At 49.5% G+C, this 19971-nt stretch overlaps 1 protein-coding gene across 2 annotated transcripts in view; it reads right to left on the reverse strand.

Moving 5' to 3' along the window:
- The window catches only part of TMED10 (transmembrane p24 trafficking protein 10), a 44737-nt gene extending 36685 nt beyond the window's left edge, over nucleotides 1–8052 (reverse strand). Inside the window, exons 1-2 of one of the 2 annotated variants that reach the window (NM_001082408.1) lie at nucleotides 8036–8052; nucleotides 4601–4844 (exon numbers count right to left, since the gene is read on the reverse strand). In NM_001082408.1, the coding sequence (NP_001075877.1) occupies nucleotides 4601–4825 (225 nt within the window). In that variant the 5' untranslated portion in view covers nucleotides 4826–4844; nucleotides 8036–8052. Of the gene's footprint in view, nucleotides 1–4600; nucleotides 4898–8035 lie in introns of those variants that run through there. The other variant, XM_008271895.4, reaches the window with a different exon arrangement.
- Nucleotides 8053–19971: the final 11919 nt, after the last annotated feature.

The following is a 19971-nucleotide window of genomic DNA, read 5'->3' on the forward strand; positions in this document are numbered from 1 at the left end:
AAAAAAAAAAAACCACACACCTCTCATTGGATCAATTCCTTATTCTGAAGAAGGAATAAATCCTGCATTTACTTGCTTACATTAATTTATGTCAATTTTAGGGTAATCAAATGGTCTTAACTTATCAATTCCTTACGAAGAATTCCAGTTAATAAAGAATGAACGAATTAGAAAATCATCAGGACAAAACCTTAATGAAACAATAAAATCACACAACAGTCACCAGTGGTTTCATAAGTGACAGATTATGGGAAGCTGTTACCATCTGGGAAACCAAGGTGCCCACATCCTAATCCCTAGAACCAGTCAGTGAACGTTGCGTGGCAAAAGGAGTGGGCAGTGTGATTAAATTAAGGGTCTTGCGATGGGGGGATCTCTTTCCTTCTCTGTAACTCTTTTAAATGAAAATAAATAAATAAAAAAGAGGCTTGAAAGACAACTAGTTTATTTATTTATTTGAAGGTCAGAGTTACAGAGACAGAGTGAGAGAAGAGAGAGAGATCTTCCATCTGTTAGTTCATTCCCCTGATGGCCACAATGCCAGAGGTAGGCCAGGCCAAAGGCAGGTGCTAAGAACTTCTTCTGGGTCTCTCACGTGGGTGCAGAAGCCCAAGCACTTGGGTCATCTTCCCCTGCTTTCCCGGGCACATTAACAGGGAGCTGGATTTGAAGTGGAGCAGCCAGCTCATGAACTGGTGCCCATGTAAGACGCCGGCATTGCAGGTGGCGGCTTAACCTATTATGCCACAGCGCCAAACCCTAAATAGATATTTTGAGACAAGATATTTTGGACTATGAACTGGGTGTTAGATGGTCTTAAAGAATCACTGTTAATTTTATGAGGCATAATTAAGCTATGCTAAAACACTGTGGTTATATTCATATTTTTAAAGAGATTCACGCTGAAGTATGCTGCACTCAAACATGACATCTGGGGTTTACTTAAGACAATTTAGTGGGGCTGGCATTGTGGTAAAGCCTCCACCTACTAAGCCAGCATTCCATATGGGTACCGGTTAAGTCCCAACTGCTCCACTTCTGATCTAGCTCCCTGCTAATGGCCTGGAAAAAGATGGCCTAAGTGCTTGGGCCCCTGCCACCTGTGTGGGAGACCCAAATGAAGTTCCTGGCTACTGGCTTTGGCCTGGCTCAGCCCTGGCTGTTATGGGAGTGAACCAACAGATGGAAGACCTCTCTCTGTCTCTCTCTGTGCCTTTCAAATAAATAAATCTTTACAGAATAAAAATAAATAAATAAAACAATTTAGCAGGGCAGGCACTACAGTACAGCAGGTTATGGCCCCACTTGGGATGCCCAAATCCTATCCTGGACTGTCAGCTCAAGTCCCAGCTTACTGGATTTCTGATCTGGTTTCCTGCTAATGGGGCTGGAAAGGCAGCACATTATGGCCCAAGAATGTGAGCCCCTGCCACCCACGTGGGAAACCCAGATGGAGTTCCTGGCTCCTAGTTTCAGCCTGGCCCAGGATGCATTTGGGGAATGAACCAGTGGATGAAAAGATATTTCTTTTTGTCGCTCTGCCTTTCAAACAAATAAATCTTAAGCAACAACAACGGACAATTTAGCATACAATGTAAGGAGGAACAGTTAGGATGAAACAAGTTTGGCAGGACCCTGATTAATTACTGCACCTGGATAATGGGCATGAAGAGACTCACTATACTATTCTCTGTAACACTGAAAATAAACCAATGCCCAAAGTAATTTGAATTGCCTGGTGACATCTAAAAATCAGAACCTTTCACATAAAAATTCTGGATTTCTTATTTCACTTGAAAAATCAGGTCCCACAGGCCTGCACAGCAGGTATCATCAAGAGGTAAAGTAATGTTCACTCCAAATGAAGTCTCCATTACTCCCGATTAGAATTCATTTATCATCACTGTTGCTTTTTTCTTCTTCTTCTTTTTTTTTTTTTTTTGGTGGCCAGGCAGAGTTAGAGAGAGAGGTCTTCCATCTGTTGGTTCACTCCCCAAACAGCTACAACAGCTGGGGCAGGGCCAGGCCCAAACAAGGAGCCTAGAACTCCATCTGGGTCTCTCCCATGTGGGTGCAGGGGCCAAATTACTTGGGCCATCATCCACTGCTTTCCCAGGTGTATTAGCAGGGAGCTAGATCAGATGTGGAGCAGCCAGGATTCCAACAGTCTGCTCTCATGGGATGCAGTGTCATGGTGGCTGCATAAAATGCTGGCCCCTGCTTTTGTCTTTGTAATACTCGGCCCATTTTATTCATTTATGTCACTCACTTGGCATCTGGGTTTAGGAGCCTAAGAGTCCGATTCCGTTGGTTAGCAGCAAGAGGACAGATCAAATGCAGAACTGGGTGACAATGAAATGCTAGCTCCTGGATGCACAAGTCCCAGCTGCTGTTGAGAAGCCTTCAGCAGCCTTGGATCCAGATGTCCTTCCCACAAAGACATGCTACGCTATGGTCTCTATTTATTGTTTACTAAAAGCAAAGCTGTATGCTTGACACTCTGACAAATACAAACATGAGAATTACCCCTGCCTTCAGGATACAAACAATCTAATAAGCAAGATGAGGTATAAACAGAAGTAGATCCAAGATGAGAGAAAATAAGTAAGTTAGGGCACTATTCAGGGTAGCTCTATGGAAGTGACAACATACATAGCTTCAAGAACAGATCATTAAGAGCACTACAGGGGGCCGGTGCTGTGGCATAGTGGGTAAAGCCACTGCCTGCAATGCTGGCATCCCATATGGGTGCTGGTTCAAGTCCCAGCTGCTCCACTTTTGATCTTGCTCTGTGATGGCCTGGGAAAGCAGTAGAAGATGGCCCAAGTCCTTGAGCCCCTGCACCTGCATGGAAGATTTGGAAGAAGCTGCTGGCTCCTGGCTTCGGATCAGCATAGCTCTGGCTGTTGTGGCCATCTGGGGAGTGAACCAGCGGATGGAAGACCTCTCTCTCTCTCTCTCTGCGTAACTCTGACTTTCAAATAAATAAATAAATCTTAAAAAAAAAAAAAAAAAAAGGAGCACTACAGAGGCCTGCCGCACTGGCATCCCATATGTCCCGGCTGCTCCACTTCCGATCCAGCTCCCTGCTAACGCGCCTGGGAAAGCAGTGGAGGATGGCCCACATGCTTGGGCCCTTGCACCCATGTGGGAGACTAGGAAGAAGCTCCTGACTCCTGGTTCTCTGATGTCTCACTCACATCAGAGAGCCCAGTTTTGACACCTTGCTCCAGCTCCTGACCCCAGCTTCCTGCTAATGCAGACCCTGGGTGGCAGCAGTGATGGCTGGGTGACCTAGACTGAGTTTGTGGCTCCAGCCCTGTGCAAGCCAAAACCCCACACTGTCTCCATCGTGGGTATTTGGGGGAGTGAACCACTGCACAGGAGTTGTCTAATAAAAGATTAAAATATAAAAAGAACAAATCAGAGATGGCAACATTGGAGATGGAAGTCTCTTTCGTTGCTCAGATCCTCTGATTCCAAACACTTACACGGTAGATCCAGAAACAAGACCCTCCCAAAGCCTTCTATCCAAGTCTGCAAAATGATGACATCACTGGTTTCTTGAGTAGATAAAAGTTTGGTACCCAAAGAGAATAGTAAAAGGATGGGTCCCAGAAAATAGTTCCTGTCTCCCAAACACAGTGGAAATAAATTACATTCCTACTGCTGTGTGCCAATACCCTAAACATAAATTACGGCTTTACTATATGTGAAGCTCTTTTAAGAAGAAAAAGGTTTCTTTGTACTTAGCCTAAGGAAAGTCCCATTCCGTTAAAAAAAATAAAAATAAAAAAACTCTGAAACCAAAGCGCCCCTGTGCTTGTTCTGAATGAATAAAACTGCCTAAAAATCAAATCTTAACTGATACCAATTATATTAATGAGTCAAACAGCAAGCTAGGCCACTCAGCTGCAAAATGGGAGCAATCATGGAAGCAGCTGTTAACATCCAAGAGTGCAGCTGAGACTTAGCCAAGTCCTGCCTCTGACTGCCGAGACCACTTTGCGTCCAAAAATCGATTTTAATCAATTCCAGGAACTACAAATTAAAAGCAAGGCGAGAATAAGATGGCAGCATTTCCCCCTCCACATAGCCACGGGACTAAAGAACCTCAGTTTTCTCGTCCGTAACCTGGAGCCAGCGGCACCTAACCTACTTCACAGCGTGGAATACAAACGGAACAATGATGAGCATACAGCAGCAGGGGAACTGACACGCAAGACGCTCCATCCACAGCAAGCTTTATTCTCTCCGTTCCGTCCCTGCGAGTACCCGGCTTTTAGGATGCCAATCCACGCACATCCTCCATCTCCAGACTTGTTTAGAAAACCCAGTCCCCGTTCAAGGGCTCTGAGACCCAGAACAAGAAAAGGAGGCTGACAGCGACCCAAAGCCCAGGCCGCCCCAGTTCCGATGTCACCACATCCTCCCAGGCCCCGGGGCCCCGCTCAGGGTTCCCGGGCGCGGCGTCCAGCCCCGCCCCGCGGCCGCCGACCTGCGCGGGGAGGGGGCGGGGAGGTCGGCCTGCCCGCCGCTCCCGAAACTCGGCCTCCCGCGCCGCCGCCTCCCGCCCAGCCCGCTGCGCCCGGTGCCGCACCTTGAGGTGGGTGCGCAGGCCGCCCGCGCCCCCGGACTGGTCGGTGATCTCGTACGCGCCCGTCACTAGCAGGTCCTTGTGGATCTCCTCGCGCAGACACTTGCGAGAGTTAACGGGCAGATGGAAGGAGATGGCGAGGACTGAGCTGGGGCCGAGCAGGAACAGAAACAGCAATGCCAGCGGGCCAGGGCCACGCCGGGCCAGTGGGCCAGACCAACCAGACATGGTGCCGGAGACTCTCGCTACTCCGGGCCTCTACAGCGCCGGAACCGGGAGGGCCCACGTGACTCACCTCTGACCTGCTGTTGCCGCCAGCGCCATTTTGAGGAATGGCAAATACAAAATGCACATATAGAGAACCTTTTGGAAAGGAAGAAATTTTGTGGTATATTTTACAACTGCAGGTCAAGTTGTTAAATATTTCCTAGGCGCTTATAGAAGAAGCCTTCTTTTTTGTTAATTTAGCGACAACTGAGTCGGCCATTGCAAGTGTGGGCAGCCCTGGAAGTAATTCTCCTTTAACCACCGGAAGCTGTACCCTTGAGTAGTAAGGTCAGTGACACTACAGCAACCAAACCCCAATAGGGAACAGCCACAAGGCCCTTTGTTGGGCCCGCCCACCCGTTGCCAAGGCGCGCGGGGCGGAGTCCGAGGATGTGGCTCCGACTCCAAGCACCGTGACTCCTCGGTGACAGCTGAGACATGGGGCACTGGAGAGAATTTCGAATCAAGAGTTTAATTCGACTGTTAAGGTGTGTCGGCCAGCACTTCAGAGAAGACTGCGAGGAGAGCGCCCGGGGACTGGGAGCCGGCGGGCGGCCAGTCCACGCCCCTGAGCTGGGTGTCTGGGCTGGACTGTTTGCAATTTATTTAGCAAACAGCCAGCGTTTACTATGCTGGGTTATGTTCAAAATACGCTTTTTAAAAATATTTTTATTTTATTTTATTTATTTGAAAGGCAGAGTTACAGAGAGAACGAGAGAGAGAGAGATTTCCACCTACTGGTTCACTCCCCAAATAGCCGCAATAGCCAGGGCTGGGCCAGGCCGAAGCCAGGAGCCAGGAGCTTCTTCCGGGTCTCCACGTGGGTGCAGGGACCCAAGTTTGGGCCATCTTCTGCTGCTTTCCCAGGCGCCTTAGCAGGGAACTGAATTGGAAGTGGAGCAGCCTGGGCTCCACCCTGCACCCATGTGGGATGCCAGCGCTGTGGCAGGCAGAGGTTTAACTCACTATGCTACAGCGCCGGGCCCAATAGGCTTTTTTTTTTTTTTTTTTTTTTTTTAAGATTTATTTATTTATTTGAAAGAGTTACACAGAGAGAGGAGAGGCAGAGAGAGAGAGAGGTCTTCCATGCGATGGTTCATTCCCCAGATGGCCGCAACGGCCGGAGCTATGCTGATCTGAAGCCAGGAGCTTCCTCCAGGTCTCCCAAGCGGGTGCAGGGGCCCAAGGACCTGGGCCATCCTCCACTGCCCTCCCAGGCCATAGCAGAGAGCTGGATCAGAAGAGGAGCAGCTGGGACCAGAACCAGCGCCTATATGGGATGCCGGCATCTCAGGCCAGGGCGTTAACCCGCTGAGCCACAGTGCCGGCCCCCCCAATAGACTATTTCTGCCTTTCAATTTAATAAAACAGCACTGGGTAGGGCATTTGGCACAGTACTTCCCACCTCCACTTCTGATTGCAGCTTCCTGCTAACTTGCACTCTGGTAGACAGCAGGTGGTGGCCCAAGTAGTTGGGCTCCTGCTGCCAGAGACCTGGATTGAGCCAGGGCCTGACTGTTGCCAGCATTTGAGGAGAGAACCCATGGATGGAAGATCTCTGTCTGCCTTTCAAATAAAATGTAAACAAAAAAATTAACACAAATCACCAGTTTTGGTCCAGTCTGAGACATGCTCATGATACAGGTTTACCAGGTGAGTGTTTTCAGGAAAGGCGAGCATTTATGTGTTTTAAATACACAAATACCATTCAGTAGTCAATTGTAAGCAGATTCACAGGGTAATCATTCACGTATTCATTCACAAATACTGAGTTCCCTACTGTGTGCCAGATATCATACTATGTATATATATTTATCAAGATTATTGATTTAACAAATTACCATTGGAATGGTATAAAAATGTGCAGAGCTGAAAAATATATGAGGTTAACCAAGGAATAACATACGTTTGGAATTCCTGTCTACTCTGATGAATGCTTATTGAACGTCTAAGAAATACCTAGGAGATGGGCTGTTTGCCCTTGTAACTTAAGGACTACTGTTGGGGTTTTTTTTTTATAACACTTTTTAGTCCATCTAATTCTTTTCCTGGAACTGAAGTCCCACAAACAAAACAAGAAACAACATTTAAACATTTAAAATTGTGACAGAGGCCATACAATAATTATTTTATGAGATGTCCACTTAGGAACATTTAGTTTGCTTTTTTACCCCTGACCTGTGATAAGAGCGCTGGTCTACTCAGGACATCCCAAGCATTTGCACTGGCCTTTCTCCTGCCAGTGCAGGGCATCAGTTCAAACAGTTACCCCCTTCACAGTGTACTTGGAGTTCTGATGCTCTGCCCACCATTACCAACCAAGACATTTGTAACCCATAAAATACCCGCGTTTGTGTTTTCTTTAAATTCCCACCTTACCTTTATCTACAGATTTGTGTGCTTTGACCCAGTAGTTAAGGTGCCACTGGGGACTCCTGCATCCTGTGTCAGTGCTTTCTCCTGCTCCCGAGTCCAGCCTCCTGCCGCTGTGCACCTGGGAGGCACCCGGTGATGACTCAAGTGTTTGGGTCCAGACACCTGACTGAGTTCCTGGCTTTGGCCTGGCCCGGTCCCAGCTCCATCTATTACCTTCATTTGAGGAGTGAACCAGCAGATTGGAAACCTTTTTCTGTCCTTCTGTCTCTCTTAACTTTCCACCTCTGCCATTCAGATTTAAAAAAGTATATTTTCACATACTTTAACGATCTCATTTGACATTTTCACAAAGCCCATGAAATCATCTGGACAAATCTGCTCATTTTACAGATGAGCAAACTGAAGAGCCGGAGGGCCTTCTGTACTGAGGAAGAAGAACAATATCCGTAATACTCGTTAGAAATCAATAAAACAGGGCCGGCGCCGCGGCTCACTAGGCTAATCCTCCGCCTAGCGGCGCCGACACACCGGGTTCTAGTCCCGGTTGGGGCGCCGGATTCTGTCCTGGTTGCCCCTCTTCCAGGCCAGCTCTCTGCTGTGGCCCGGGAGTGCAGTGGAGGATGGCCCAGGTGCTTGGGCCCTGCACCCCATGGGAGACCAGGAAAAAGCACCTGGCTCCTGGCTCCTGCCATCGGATCAGCGCGGTGCACCGGCTGCAGCGCGCTGGCCGCGGCGGCCATTGGAGGGTGAACCAACGGCAAAGGAAGACTTTTCTCTCTGTCTCTCTCTCTCACTGTCCACTCTGCCTGTCAAAAAAAAAAAAAAAAAAAAATCAATAAAACAGGCCGGCACCACGGCTCACTTGGCTAATCCTCCGCCTGCGGCGGCAGCACCCTGGGTTCTAGTCCCGGTTAGGGCACCGGATTCTGTCTCGGTTGCTCCTCTTCCAGTTCAGCTCTCTGCTGTGGCCCGGGAAGGCAGTGGAGGATGGCCCAGGTCCTTGGGCCCTGCACCCGCATGGGAGACCAGAGGAAGCACCTGGCTCCTGGCTTCGGATCGGCGTAGCTCCGGCCGTAGCAGCCATTTGGGGGGTGAGCCAATGGAAGGAAGATCTTTCTCTCTGTCTCTCTCTTACTGTCTAACTCTGCCTGTCAAAAAAAAAAAAAATCAATGAAACATATTTTCTCTATTCAAAAGAGACTGTGGAGATAGGTCTCCTGGGACTGCCACAACCCAGAGAGAATAGGGGAGAGAGATCAGGCTCAGCTCCACATTCATGGAAAAGTAGGAAACTATAGCAAGGATCAGGGTGTGGTCAGTGGATGGAAAATTACTAAGAAGAAATATCGGGTGGGGCTTACATTGTGGGAGTAGCAGGTTAAGCTGTTGCTGACACAGAATCCTGTATCTGGGTGCTGGTTCAAGGCCCAACTGTTCTGCTCCCTACTAATGACCTGAGAGAGCAGTGGAAGATGGCTCAAGTACTTGGGCCCCTGCCACCCACATGGAAGACCTGGTTGAAGTTCCAGGCTTCTGGCTTCAGCTTGGCCCAGTGCCAGCTGTTGTCATTTGAGGAGAGAACCAGTGGATGGAAATATTTCTCTGTGACTTCCTGAGTTCATACTAAAATGGGACAATGCCAAGACACAGAAATTCCAAAGTCGGGATCTGGAGCCGGCATTTGGTGCGGTGGTTATGGTTATTTGGTGCAAGTGCATATGTGAGTCCCTGGCTGGAGTCTCGGCTCTGCTTCTCATCTGCCTTCCTGCTAATGTGCACCCTGGAAAGGCTCGGGTACTTGTGTCCCTCCTACCCAGTGGGAAACCTGGCTTGAGTTCTTGGCTCCTGGCTTCAGTCTAGCCTGGCCTTGGCTGTTGCAGGCATTTGCAGAGTGAACCAGTAGATGGAAGATCTTTATCTCTGCCTTTCATATAAAATGAAAATAAATAAAAACTTGAAAGTTTGGAGCTGGCCTTGTGGCGCAGTGGGTTGAAGCCCTGGCCTGAAGCACTAGCATCCCAAATAGGTGCCGGTTCTAGTCCCAGCTGCTCCTCTTCCCATCCAGCTCTCTGCTATGGCCTGGGAAAGCAGTGGAAGATGGCCCAAGTCCTTGGGCCCTTGCACCTGCGTGGGAGACCCAGAAGTAGCTCCTGGCTCCTGGCTCCTGGCTCCTGGCTTCGGCTCAGCGCAGCTCTGGCCATTGTAACCATCAGGAGTGAACCAGCAGATGGAAGATCTCTCTCTCTCTCTCTCTCTCTCTCTGTGTGTGTGTGTGTGTAACTCTGTCTTTCAAATAAATAAAATAAATCTTTAAAAAAAAACTTAAAAAGTCAAGGTTGAGTTGACAAGTGCTCCATTCAGCCTGAGTAGAGTTTGGTCAATCAGAGAATCTTTTTCTTTTCTTTTTTTTTTTTATTTTTTTTAATTTTTTTTTATTTTTTATTTTTTTTTTTATTTTTTGACAGGCAGAGTGGATAGTGAGAGAGAGAGACAGAGAGAAAGGTCTTCCTTTGCCGTTGGTTCACCCTCCAATGGCCGCCGCGGCCGGCGCGCTGCGGCCGGTGCACCGCGCTGATCCGATGGCAGGAGCCAGGAGCCAGGTGCTTTTCCTGGTCTCCCATGGGGTGCAGGGCCCAAGCACCTGGGCCATCCTCCACTGCACTCCCTGGCCACAGCAGAGGGCTGGCCTGGAAGAGGGGCAACCGGGACAGAATCCGGCGCCCCGACCGGGACTAGAACCCGGTGTGCCGGCGCCGCTAGGCGGAGGATTAGCCTATTGAGCCGCGGCGCCGGCCCCAGAGAATCTTTTTCAATACCTAAAAATCCTATAGCTTGAGACTGGCACTGTGGAGTCAAAGGTTAAGCCTCTGCCAGCAGTACTGGCATCCCATATGGGCGCTGGTTCCAGTCCCAGCTGCTCCACTTCTGATGCAGCTCTCTGCTGTGGCCTGGGAAATCAGTAGAAGATCGTCCAAGTGCTTGGGCCCCTGCACCCACGTGGGAGACCCAGAAGGAAGTTCCTGGCTCCTGGCTTCTGATAGGCACAGTTCACATTGGGAGTGAACTAGCAGATGAAAGATCTCTCTCCCCTTCTCTCTCTATATCTCTGTCTTTCAAATAAATATTTACAAAAAAAAAAAAAAAAAAAAAAAAAAAAAAAACAAAACCCGGTGGCTTACAGTGGATGGTCAGAGGGCCTGAGCCTTCCCGGAGAAGGTACTGTGCTTTCTGATTTTAGATGAAGAGGCCGAGACTCAGAGAAGTTGAGTAACTTGCCTGAGCCACAACTTCCTTGTTCTTACATTCTTACCCTCACCTGCGAAACCTCCCGTCTTCCTCCCCGCCTTCCGTAGTTCCCCTGTTAGCACTCACCACTACCTCACGTAGTGTACGCCTGACTTGCTAGTCTACCTCTGAGGAGTGTCTGCTTTGTGAGAATGGAGATTTTTGTCTGTTTTGTTCACTGCTTTATCTTCTGACCCTAGATAGTGCCTGGCACTGAGGTTCCATAAATAACAGCTCAGTGAATGCAAGACTGGTTTCTTGGCTCCTAGCAGCAGGCTCAGCAGCAAATCCCTTCCATTGTTGCTTAGCTGTTTCGCACAAACGTACTTCATCCAAATGTGTGTAGAGCTTAGGTACAGTTTCAGCAACAATGCATATATTTTTATTTCTTTATTTTTACCTATTTATTTTATTTACTTGAAAGAGAACTGAGAGAGAGAGAGAGAGAGAGAGAGAGAGACTCTTTCATTCACTGGTTCATTCCCCAAATGGCTACAACAACTAGTGCTGGGCCAAGCTGAAGCCAGGAGCCTGGAACTCCATCCAGGTCTCCCACGTGGGTGGCAGCGGACCCAAGCATTTGAGCCTTCTGCTGCTGCTTTCCCAGGCGCATTAGCAGGGAGCTGGATCAGAAGCAGAGCAGCCAGAACTACAATCAGTGTTCCAATATGGGACACAGGCATCACAGGTCGCAGCTTGACCCACTGTGCCGCAATGCCAATCTCATTTTTCTTTTTTTAAAGATTAATAAATTTATGGCCGGCGCTGCGGCTCAATAGGCTAATCCTCCACCTAGCGGCGCCGGCACACCGGGTTCTAGTCCTGGTCGGGGTGCCGGATTCTGTCCCGGTTGCCCCTCTTCCAGGCCAGCTCTCTGCTGTGGCCCAGGAAGGCAGTGGAGGATGGCCCAAGTGCTTGGGCCCTGCACCCCATGGGAGACCAGGAGAAGCACCTGGCTCCTGCCTTCGGATCAGCGCGGTGCACCGGCCACAGCACGCCAGCTGTAGCGGCCATTCGAGGGTGAACCAACGGCGAAAGGAAGACCTTTCTCTGTCTCTCTCTCTCACTATCCACTCTGCCTGTCAAAAAATAAATAAATAAATTTAAAAATTCAAAAAAAAGATTAATTAATTTATTTGAAAGTCAGAGTAACAGAGAGAAGGAGAGACGATGAGATCTTCCATCTGCTGGTTCACTCCCCAGATGGCCACAATGACTGGGGCAGGGCCGATCCAAAGCTTGGAGCCAGGGGCCTGTTCCAGGACTTCCTGGAAGCACTTAGGCCATCCTTTGCTGCTTTCCCAGGCCATTAGTAAGGAGCTGGATTGGAAGTGGAGCAAATGGGACTCAAACCCGTGTTCATATATGGGATGCTGGTGTCGTAGGTGGTGGCTTTAGCTCTTATGCCACAATGCCAGCCCCAGTCTCACTTTTTATTAATTGAAAAATGCATTCTTGTTTCCACTGGAGGACACAGTAAAGCAACAAACAGTTCCTCCCTGTCTGCTGGGGAATTGGAGAGCAGGATGGAAACCTCGTCCACTCGTGTGAGCATTTACATGGCTCAGACAAGACGGGGTCTGGGAAGATGCAGAGACCCCTTTGGAAAGCAGTTTCACAGTTGTCATGTGTCCCACTCTGACCCAGAGTGTGGGTCCAAGGGTCTCTTCAGTGGGACCCTAAATGTTGCAGTCTCCCAGGATCAGGGACCTATGTGCTGCCCATCAGCTCATGTCATCCAATCTCAGGACTTGAAATGCAGCCGTAGGCAAAAACTCCCAGAGATGATCCCAGCCCTGACCTGTCCTCGAGCTCTGGAGTCTATGATGAGCCCCCTAGTACACATCTCCACTTTTTTATTATTTATTTATTTGAAAGTTAGAGTTTCACAGAGAGAGAAGGAGAGGCAGAAAAAGAGAAAGAGGTCTCCATCTGCTGCTTCACTCCCCAGCTGGCTGCAACAGCCAGAGCTGCACCCATCCAAAGCCAGGAGCCAGGAGCTTCTTCCAGGTCTCCCACGTGGGTGCAGGGACCCAAGGACTTGGGCCATCTTCTGCTGCTTTCCCAGGTCATAGCAAAGAGCTGGATCAGAAGTGGAGCAGCCAGGACTTGAACTGGCACCCATATGGGATGGCGGCGCCACAGGCGGCGGCTTTACCCACTACGCCACAGCACCGGCCCCAACGTCTCCACTTTTAAGATTTCTTTTATTTATTTGAAAGGCAGAGCTTCAGAGAGACAGGGAGAGACAGAGATCTGTCCACTGGTTTACTCCCCAATAGCCACAACAGCCAGGTCTGGGTCAGGCCAAAGCCAGGAGCCCAGAACTCCATCTGGGTCTCCCAAATGGGTGGCAGGATGTGGGCCAACTTCTGCTGCTTTCCAAGGCACTTTAGCAGGGAGCTGGATCAGAAGTGTAACAGCTGAGACTCGAACCAGCTTGTATGGAATGCCAATGTCACAGGCGATGGCTTAATGTACTGTGCCACAATGCAGGCCCCTCTCCACTTTGATGACTAATCGGCAACTCATACTTAACTCTTGATTTCCCTTCTCCCCATTCCCAAATCTGCTTTTTCCCCTTCTCAGCGAATGGTGCCACCTTCCACCCAGTCACCGAGACCATCCTTGTTCCCTCTTTCTCTTCCCCCTCTCTGCTCAGAGCCAGTTCATCAGCCAGTCCTGTCTGTTCTGTGTCCTGAATATATGCTGACCCATTCTACTTCTCTCTATTTTAAAGGCTTTTTTTAAAGAAAGATTTATTTATTTATTTGAAAGTCAGAGTTATGCAGAGAGAGAGAGAGAGAGAGGTCTTCCATTCACTGGTTGACTCCCTAATTGGCCACAACAGCCGGAGCTGCACTGATCCAAAGCCAGGAGCCAGGATCTTCCAGGTCTCCCATGTAGGTGCAGGGGCCCAAGGACTTGGGCCATCTTCCACTGCTTTCCTAGGCCATAGCATAGAGCTGGAATGGAAGTGGAGCAGTCAGGACTCGAACCAGTGCCCATATGGGAGGCTGGCACTGTAGGCAGCGACTTTACCCACTATGCCACAACACTGGCCCCAAAATTGTTTTTTATTTTTGTTTTTTTGGAAGGTAGAGTTACAGAGAGGCAGAGGCAGATACAGAGAGGTCTTCATTCTGCTGGTTCACTCCCCAAATGCCCTCAACAGCCAGCCAGGGCTGAACCAGGCTGAAGCTAGGAGACCAGAACTTGATGTGGGTCTCCCACAAGTTGGCAGGAACCCGGGTTCTTGAGCTATTGCCACTGCCTCCCAGGGTACGCATTAGCAGGATCTTGGAATCTGAAGCAGGGCCAGGCCTTGAACCCAGGGGCATCCCAAGTGGTGTCTTAACTGCTGTACCAAAATGCCTGCCCCAGTTTCTACTTCTCTCCAAACCTGGGGTCCATAGATAGTCTCCAGCCAGGCAGGTCAAATCCACCATGCAGCCTCTTGTTTTTGTATTGCCCAGGAGCGAAGAATGTCTTTACAGAGTTGTCTGCAAAGGAGGAAGGGGTGGAGGAGCAGGAGTAAGAGAATTCGTGACAGCCTACGTGACCCAAGAAGCCTGAACTATTTCCTACCAGACCCTTCTCAGATAAGCTTGCTTCTCTCACCCAACAAGCCAACAGCCTCTTACTGTTATCTCTGTTTTCACTGTTGAGTATTAATCATACTTATTAAAATGCTCAGATTATTTTTTTATAAACTGTAAATCAGAGCAGTTAGAATAAAATCCAGACTCCTTGCCTCAGCCCAGAGGGCCCTGTGGCCGGGCTCCTGCCTAGTCTCCAGCGACGTACACTCTGATGACTTCCTGCAGCTCCCCACTCCTGCCGTCCTTTGCAGCCTCCTGACCTTCCAAACAGTTCCGACCTGCCTCAGGGCCTTTGCACTAATGATAAGCCTTCCTCATCTTGTCTGGGGGACTCTGGACTCTGCAGTGTGCTCCCCGTCATCCACGTTCTGACTCCAGTGTCGCCTCCTAGAGAGCCCGCCCTTCATAAGTAACCCGTCCTCAGCTTGCTTTCTGTCACATCGCCATCGCCTGGTTTTGTGGTCCACATAGCACTTGTCACTGTCTGAGAATGGCTCAGATATTTCTTTCCTTGTTTGTTATCACCTTGCCTCTCTGGAATTTAAGCTCCGGGAGAACAAGGCTTTTTTTTTTTTTTTTTTTTTTTTTTTGCCTGAGACCAGGTAGAACATCCTGTACATAATGGGTACTCCACAAATATTTGTTGAATGATTGAATGAAATCCAACAATGTAATACAAAGTGCCTAGCATGGGACGAACACATAGTAGTGGCTCACATGCTAGTTCCTCAATCCCACAAGTATTTTAATTGCCATTTTTTGTATGGAGAAGCTGAGGTCCAAGTGTTAAGTGACTTGCCTCAAGCCACACAGTGACTCAGTATTAGAGCTGAAAATAGACACGGGAGCTCCTGACTGCAGACCGGTTTTCAGATATAATTGTCATTGCATTTGATAAAGCGTGGTGTGTATTTTTTAGTTCCTACTCTAAAAAAGCACCCTCTCTTATAGTCATAACACAGCACTTGTGGTTAATACATGAATTTACTTATTCCTACTTTAAAGGTTTATTTATTGGGGCCAGTGCTGTGGTACAGCAGGTTAAGCCACTGCCTACAACACTGGCATCCCAAACGGGCCCTTGTTCAAGTCCAGGCTACTCCACTTCTGATCCAAATCCCTGCTAATGTGTTTGGGAAAGCAGTGGAAGGGCCTGAGTATTTGAGCCCCTGCACCCATATGGGGGACCAAGATGAAGCTCCGGGCTATGGCCTGGCCCAGCCCTGGTCATTGCGGCCACTTAGGGAACAAACCAGTGGATGGATGGTATCTCTCTCTCTCTGTTGTTCTGCTTTTCAAATAATAAATAATTTTTTAAGTTTTCTCCTTTTTTGAAAGATTTTATTTATTTATTTGAGAGGTAGAATTACAGACAGTGAGAGGGAAAGACAGAGAGAAAGGTCTTCCATCTGCTGGTTCACTCCCCAAATGGCCACAACGGTCGCAGCTGCACCGATCTGAAGCCAGGAGCCAGGAGCTTCCTCCGGGTCTCCCACGTGGGTGCAGGGGCCCAATCACCTGTGCCATCTTCTACTGCTTTCCCCAGGCCATACATAGCAGAGAGCTGAATTGGAAGAGGAGCAGCCAAGACTAGAACCTGCGTGCATATGTGATGCCAGCGCCTCAGGTGCAGGATTAGCTTACTGTGCCACAGCGCCGGCCCCAGTAAATAAATATTTTTAAGAAGTACTATGAGACCCTAACTCCTGCTTGCCTAGAGGGCACAACAACACAATGATAAGCATTCCTGCACTCCTGAGGGTGTCGGATTTCCTGTTCAACGTGTTTTCCTTGCCTGGCCATCCAGTGGTCAGTAACTGGTGGCCACCATTACTGGCCCTCTCTGAAATCCATCAAGGTTCATTCTCCTGCGACAGAAGCTTCCTCGTGTGAGAGATGGACCATACAGTAGGAACAGAGCCCCAGCTGCAGGCACCTTGACGTTGCCTGCAGGGCTGTTTTCCCATCACCTACTGGGACAGCGCCTGCGTGCTGGAGTCCCCTGAGCAGCTTTTTAAAATCTCCCATGCCTACGGCCCAGCCCAGAAGAATGAAAGCAGAATACCTGATCGTGGTGGTATCTAGGAATAGCAGGTTTCTGTGGGTCCCTAATTTTGCTGCACATTGAAAATCATCAGAGGATCATTAAAAAAAAAAAAAAACAAACCACAAGGGCAACATTATGGCCTCGCAGGTTAAGTTGCAGATTAGGATGCCCACATTGTGTATCAGAGCGCTACTCTGCTTTGGCCCAGTCCTGGCTGTGGTGGGCGCTGGGGGAGTGAATGAACAGAATGGAAGGTCTCTGTCTGTCTCCCTCTCACTCTGCCTTTCAAATAAATAAATGAATGAATAAATGTTTGAAAGATTTTTAAGAAAATGACATCTGACTTGTATTACCAGCCATTCTGATGTAACTGGCATGGGATACAACCTGGGCATTGGGGACTATTTTATCATTCAATGTATTTATTTGAGAGGTAGAGAGAGAGAGAGCTCTCATCCCCAAATTCCTGCCGCAGCAGGGTTAGGCCAGAGCCAAGGACAGAAGCTGGGAATTCAATCCAGGTCTCCCATGTGGTCAGTAGGAATTCAGTTACTTGTGTCACCACCACTGCCTCCTGGGGTTGGCATTGGCAGGAAGCTGGAGGCACAACCAGAGCTGGTTGTCAAACTCCGGTACTGTGATATGGGAAGTAGATGTCATATCTGAAAGTCAGAGTTACACAGAGAGAGGAGAGGCAAAGAGAAAGAGAGGTCGTCCATGCGATGGTTCACTCCCCAGTTGGCCACAACGGCTGGAGCTGCACTGATCTGAAGTCAGCGGTGGCTTTACCCACTATGCCGCAGCGCTGGCCCCAGTAGATGTCTTTTTTTTTTTTTTACAGGCAGAGTGGACAGTGAGAGAGACAGACAGAGAGAAAGGTCTTCCTTTTGCCGTTGATTCACCCTCCAATGGTCGCCACGGCTGGTGCGCTGCGGCCGGCGCACCGCGCTGATCCGAAGGCAGGAGCCAGGTGCTTCTCCTGGTCTCCCATGGGGTGTAGGGCCCAAGCACTTGGGCCATCCTCCACTGCACTCCCTGGCCACAGCAGAGAGCTGGCCTGGAAGAGGGGCAACCGGGACTAGAACCCGGTGTGCCGGCGCCACAAGGCAGAGGATTAGCCTATTGAGCCGTGGCGCCGGCCAGCAGATGTCTTAAATGCTAGGCTAAACACCCACCCTCATTGGGACTTTTTTTTTAACTCCCTGTGATCAGTCTGCATCCAGGGTTGGAACACAATGCTCCAGCCTAACGCTTCCTCATTCCTGTTTCAGATTCTAACCTTTCCCTGCCTTTCAAGCGGCATGCTCTTGATAAGCCTCTCAGTTTGACTTCCATCCCATTTCTCCTGCTGCAGCCCTGCCACGCGTGCACCTAGAACACAACCCAAAATCTGTCATCTGGCAGTGCAGTCCCTGCGGTAAGGCTCAGTCCTGCCCTGGCCACATGCTGCCAACTCAAGTGTTAGCAAAGAGGAAGGAATGGGAAGCCAGGGCTTAGCGGAGGAGGAAGCCCTCTCCACAGGCACACGGGGGAGCCTTTTCCTTCTCCCTTGCAGAAAATCATGGTGGCACGTGGATGAAGGAAGTATTAATAACCTTCCTAAAGACACACTTCTCCAACATGTGGTGTTTCACAAACCACAACCAGTGCTGTCACTTCTACAGATGGCCAACTTCTGCATTTTGGATGACAGCTTCCGAAGATAGCTCATCTTGCATCCCTAAAGCAGAAGGTAGAGCCATGGGGAAGGAAACTCTCCGAGCACTAAGCCAGAGGTCAAAGGCTTCTCACTTCTCCCACATGCTGATCAGGGACAAGAAGACCAACACCAGGCAAAGCCATCAGAGTCAACCAACTCCAAGTTAAAATAAAGCCACATTGCAGCAGCATCACAACCAGGGCTTTAGTGGCACAGAGCAGGTAAGGACAGGAGCTTGTGCCCTAGATGGGAGTCCTGGCTCTGTCCTGCCGCCACTCCTTGGATGGCCTTGGGCTGATATTTAAGCTGTCTAGGTGTTGACTTCCGTCTATGTACAATGTGAAGGCAGAGACCGAGGACAGAGACTCTGACTCAAGCCTGCCTTACAAGAGTCACAGTGGAGGGGCAAGTTCCCAAGAGGGACGACACTCTCTCAGCAACAGTTGCGCCTCCCCATCTTCCTCCGAGGCTCTGCGTCCTGGATGTCTGCAGGCTGTGACCTCCACAGCTCGGAGTCAAGTTGCAAAGTCCTCCCCAGGGCGGCCTAGGTGGTGAGGATGAAAGCCTCTGTATTAATTCCCTAAGGCTCCCATAACAAATAACCACCAACCAGGCACTCCGTGGCTTATGGCTGCATCACTTGGATCCCTGCCTCTGCTTTCACCTGGTCTTCTCTCTTCTCATCGCTCTTGCCTCCATGTCCTTTATAAGCACATAATCTACTGGACCTGGGACCCACCCAGATCATCCAGGATGATCTCAAGATCCTCAAGTGAGTTACATCTGCAAAGATTTTTTCTCAAATGTCACCTTCACAGCCTCCAGGAATTTGAACTCAATGTGTCTTTCTGGGAAGACATAATTCAACCCAATACAGCCTCCAAATGGAGAAGTGTCCAGGGCTGTACAAAATCCTACCCCTCCTTAAGGCCCAGGATGAGGGCTTCCTGGTCCCAAAGGCCTTGTCCCTTCACAGCATCCAGACATGACCCCCCACCTCCACCTCAGGCCATCTGGTTACTCCTGTCCTGTGTCTCCTCCCTCTCCCTCTAGACCACCTCTAGAGTCACCCAAGGCATTAAAAATACCAGTTTCTGTGCTTCCTGCCCCTGCCTCCGCCATCACTGCTGCCAGAGCATCAGGCTTTCTGGGGACAGGGCCCAGGAGCATGCATTTTAAGTCATCGCCCTGGGAGATTCTCATGCGCCTGCAACGTGAAGGACCAGGGGCATGCTGTGAGCATTACAACTGTTCTCTATCTCCAGCTGTCACACGTGTATGTGAGCTGACGGGAAGTAGGATTTAAGTGTGTGGTTCTGAAGCTAGGATGCCTGAGTTCTGTTACCAATCAAATCCAAGCTCTGCCATCCACTAACTGTGACTTCAGGCTACTACCTGAACCCTCTGAGCTGCTGCTTCCTTGTGTTAGGATCATTGGAGGCCGGCGCTGCGGCTCACTAGGCTAATCCTTCACCTGCGGCACCAGCACATTGGGTTCTAGTCCCGGTCGGGGCGCTGGATTTTGTCCCGGTTGCCTCTTCCAGGCCAGCTCTCTGCTGTGGCCCGGGGGTGCAGTGGAGGATGGCCCAAGTACTTGGGCCCTGCACCCCATGGGAGACCAGGAGGAAACACCTGGCTCCTGCCTTCAGATCAGCGCGGTGTGCCGGCCACAGCGCGCCGGCCATTGGAGGGTGAACCAACGGCAAAAGGAAGACCTTTCTCTCTGTCTCTCTCTCTCATTGCCCACTCTGCCTGTCCAAAAAAAAAAAAAAAAAAAAAGGATCATTGGAGCACTTCTTTCCTAAGGTTGTGTGAGGATCAAATGCAGTAATGACTGTAAAATGCTTAGAACAGTACCTGGTACATGGTATGCACCCAGTAAATTTAGGCTGCCATGAAACAGAGCAGTTGGGCAGTGGCTTATCTTTTCACTATATGAGAGTACTTCAAAACGTTTGTGGAAAATGAACTCAAAGGTAAGCTTAGGGCTGGCTGCTTTGCCCAGCGGTTAAAATACTTGCAGCCCACACTCTACTGCCTGGGTTCAATCCCCGCTTCACCTTCCAATTCCAGCTTCCTGTCAATGCATCCTGGGAGG

The sequence above is a fragment of the Oryctolagus cuniculus genome, chromosome 20 (assembly GCF_964237555.1).
Source record: "Oryctolagus cuniculus chromosome 20, mOryCun1.1, whole genome shotgun sequence".
Taxonomy (NCBI): Eukaryota; Metazoa; Chordata; class Mammalia; order Lagomorpha; family Leporidae; genus Oryctolagus; species Oryctolagus cuniculus.